Genomic DNA, 3554 nt, shown 5'->3' with positions numbered 1-3554 from the left:
AGCTTTTTTTCAGGAGGAGGATTGCGATCATGGCTAGATGGTATACGGTTTATGTCAAAATGATGTATAAAGTAGATTTTTTTTTGCATTTTAGTTAACCCGAATCCTTTTCCTAACCTTACCCTAATTATCCTACCCTGTTACGTTAATTATCCTAACCTGCTACGAAAAGTAAATTCCGGTCAATTCTGACAAACTGTATCCCATCTAGTCAATACCGTGGAAATACGAAGGAATGGCGGAGGAATGACAGGCTGGCCAAACGAAATGGTAATGACAAGAATGTTCGAATATGAAAAGCCGTGTTGGGCGTTTAATTAAATACACATGTGGACAATGCTAATAAATTACACTCGGGCTTCCGCAGACAAATGGTTATGTTATATCATTTGACTAAGTAAACCGAGAGGCGTGTTGAAGTTGTGATATACGTTGGTCGTCCAACCTAATTTCAGTACAGGAAGTACATGGAACGTCCTCTTTCACGTGGTAGCGTTGCAAATTGGTCACAGACGAACTGAACAGTGGCTATTTTCATGTTACTTACGTCCAGAAGGTCGACGATGCTGTAAAAGTTTAGAAGAGGCCCTGAAATGAGTTGCAAAACCACGGGATATTTTCTGTGGGGGTCACTATGTCCTTGTAATCTTTTAGGTCCATTGCCAATGCGGCGCATATCAGCGAACGCCAGTCGTCGGTGCAGTTCAAGTCAACCAACCAAGCAAGGGAACTCAGCGAAGGTGCGTGGGCCACTAACTAGCTAGTTTGTCATCAATGACTTGATTTCATGTGCTTCTTTATTGTACGTCTCTGGTCTGAGGCTCAGAGACCTACCTCCAGAAGCATTGTTTGCTAATGTTGGTTGATGAGAAGGAGAATATTCCTACTGCTAGTAACAATTGGGCGACTTCCTGCTAACAAAAATATTTGCCAAGACTACCACTATTGCCTCCTCCTAATGTGGACATGCCTCAAGGCAGGCTGCAAATTAGTAAGGCCAATAGGGGTTGGCAGATTTTAATTCAATTGTTGATTTCTGTATGCAGGAAGAATGAAAAATGTATGCACTCACTAACTGTAAGTCGCTCTGGATAAGAGCGTCTGCTAAATGACTAAAATGTAAGTAACTGCTATATATAATGATGTCATAAAACAAAGCTCAAATTATGCAAGGCACTACCAGGCTATACTGTCACCTAATAACCAAACACCCTCAATAAGAACATTGCCTGGCTTTAAATGTTGAATTGATATGAGGGGATGGTTAAAATACATCCTATGTGTGATCTCCTTTGCTGTGTACTGTCTGTTTACATTTTACATTTACATTTTAGTCATTTAGCAGACGCTCTTATCCAGAGCGACTTACAGGAGCAATTAGGGTTAAGTGCCTTGCTCAAGGGCACATCGACAGATTTTTCACCTAGTCGGCTCTGGGATTAGAACCAGCGACCTTTCGGTTACTGGCACAACGCTCTTAACCACTAAGCTACCTGCCGCCCCCACTGTTTATGGAAGTAACATGATTAGGATGTTTTATTTGTCTGTATTTTTTAAACAGAGATCCCAGTTCATCCCAGCTGCTGACTCTAAGCACGACTGGATTGGTCCCCCGCACAGCCTGTCAAACCTGCGGCCAATCATATACCACATCCCTGAGAATGAGACTGAATTGGAGAAGCAGCTTAGAACCTTGAGGCAAGAGACGGAGGACTGGAACCATGCATTCTGGACCAATCAGAATATCACTTTCAACAAGGTTTGCATCCTCAATTATCCATTGACTCAACAGCATCCTTAGTTATCTATTGACTCATCTCAGAGACACCTAAAGCAATAGTGCAGTCACAAATGATTTACTACTTAGCTCAGCTGTTGTTGATAAACTTTTTCTGTGAGTTTCTTGGTTATTTTACTTAATCTCTGGTTAGCATAAGCTTCCTTGGACCCTAAATAAAATGTAATCTAAGTAGTAAAAGCCAAGCTAAGCAGAAACCCATCAGTAAATGTGTATTGAGTTAGCTATAATAGATTATAAACTGGGTGGTTTGAGCCTTCAATGCTGATTGGCTGAAAGCTGTGCTATATCAGACCTTATACCATGGGTATGACAAAAAAATGACTTTGTACTGTTGTAATTACATTGGTAACCAGTTTATAATCGCTCCTGTAAGTCGCTCTGGATAAGAGCGTCTGCTAAATGACTAAAATGTAAATGTATAATAGCAATAAGGCACCTCGGGGGTTTGTGGTATATGGCTAATATACCACGGCTAAGGGCTGTTCTTATGCACGATGCAACGTCATATACCATAACACATTTTGCCCACCAGAGGGGAGCACTGCACTGAGGTTCTCAAATATTGAGGAAAATAAAATATATATTTTTTTACAGTACTGTAGTAGTGTATTCATTTTTTAAGAACTTTGTGTGTGTTCAAAGGCTATTTCTGTTTTTTTCATTTAGGAGAAGGATGCCTTCATCCTCTCACAACTGAAGGAGAAAGGCTTGACTGAGAGAGATGAGAAAGGTGAGCTGATATTGTGCTGTGAAAATATGAAGGATATTTTTTTCATCAAACTGATGGATGACACAGGGGTGGTTGGAATGTGTCTTGATGTTTGTTGTTCCTTATATTTTCTCAGGAAGGAAAAGGGCTTTAAACAGTGAAGAAATGGCAGTCTTTTACAAACATTTCCTGGATGAAAACTGCATAAGACATGCCAATTACAATAAGTAAGTTTGGGAAGTATTGCTTACAGTTGATCAAATAGGTGCAAAAGGATGCTCTGTATCATATGTCCTACTGAGGGGTAAAATAGCAGGTCTTGAAATATCATTATTAATTAATGTGATATAACTCATGCTCAAGGTCAACTATTTGCTGTATGTGTCAAACTAGTATGCTCATAAGCAAGCCATTGTGTGAATATAATGAGTTCTCTCCTATTTATTACAGTGTTGTTGTCTCTTTTCCCTCCCTTCATCTCATTGACAGGGATTGGTACAGACGTAACTTCACAATCACCTTGCTTATGGGCAGAGTGGCTTTCCACAACATCTGGAGAACGCTTGCAGAGAGAAGAGGCTGGAAGAAAGGCAGCCCTACCACATGATACTCATTAAATATGTTATCTTCTATTCCCTCACCTTAGTGTTTGTCTTTTATTTGATTTGGTGCAACAATTGAGTGAGGAACTCCCACAGCACTCCCCCCACCTGTCATGATAATACTTTTACCAACCCAGTCACTTGTTCTATGATCAGGACTTAAAAAAAGAACAGAAGAGGTTTAGACATCTAATAAATAGGGGGATGCTTATATTTGTCCTGTTTCACATATGTACAAGTGTGTAACTTGTACAAGTGTGTGTTGTGTGAAATGTAAAAGTTTATTTTATTTTTTCATATCCCTCTCCCCCAGAGACACCCTCAGAGTGGGGTCACAGTCAGGGCTCAGCCATTATTGACAGCGACAGTGGAGCAATTAGGGTTAAGTGCCTTGCTCAAGGGCAGATCCTCAGATTTATCACCTAGTCAGCTCAGGGATTCA

The 3554-nt window shown here is 40.3% G+C and overlaps 1 protein-coding gene across 1 annotated transcript; it reads left to right on the top strand.

Annotated features, from left to right (window-relative positions):
* The first annotated feature begins 222 nt into the window (after nucleotides 1-222).
* coa8 (cytochrome c oxidase assembly factor 8) lies at nucleotides 223-3150 on the top strand. The gene is made up of 6 exons (XM_084181805.1): nucleotides 223-270; nucleotides 655-740; nucleotides 1562-1759; nucleotides 2468-2531; nucleotides 2647-2737; nucleotides 3000-3150. The coding sequence occupies exons 2-6, from the start codon at nucleotides 666-668 to the stop codon at nucleotides 3115-3117; spliced, it is 546 nt and encodes a 181-aa protein (XP_084037931.1). The 5' UTR covers nucleotides 223-270; nucleotides 655-665; the 3' UTR covers nucleotides 3118-3150.
* Nucleotides 3151-3554: the final 404 nt, after the last annotated feature.

This window comes from Coregonus lavaretus, assembly GCF_964263955.1.
Source record: "Coregonus lavaretus genome assembly, chromosome: 18".
Classification (NCBI taxonomy): Eukaryota; Metazoa; Chordata; class Actinopteri; order Salmoniformes; family Salmonidae; genus Coregonus; species Coregonus lavaretus.
The sequence above is the reverse complement of the archived record's forward strand: the minus strand, read 5'-3'. Positions and strand labels throughout refer to the sequence as shown.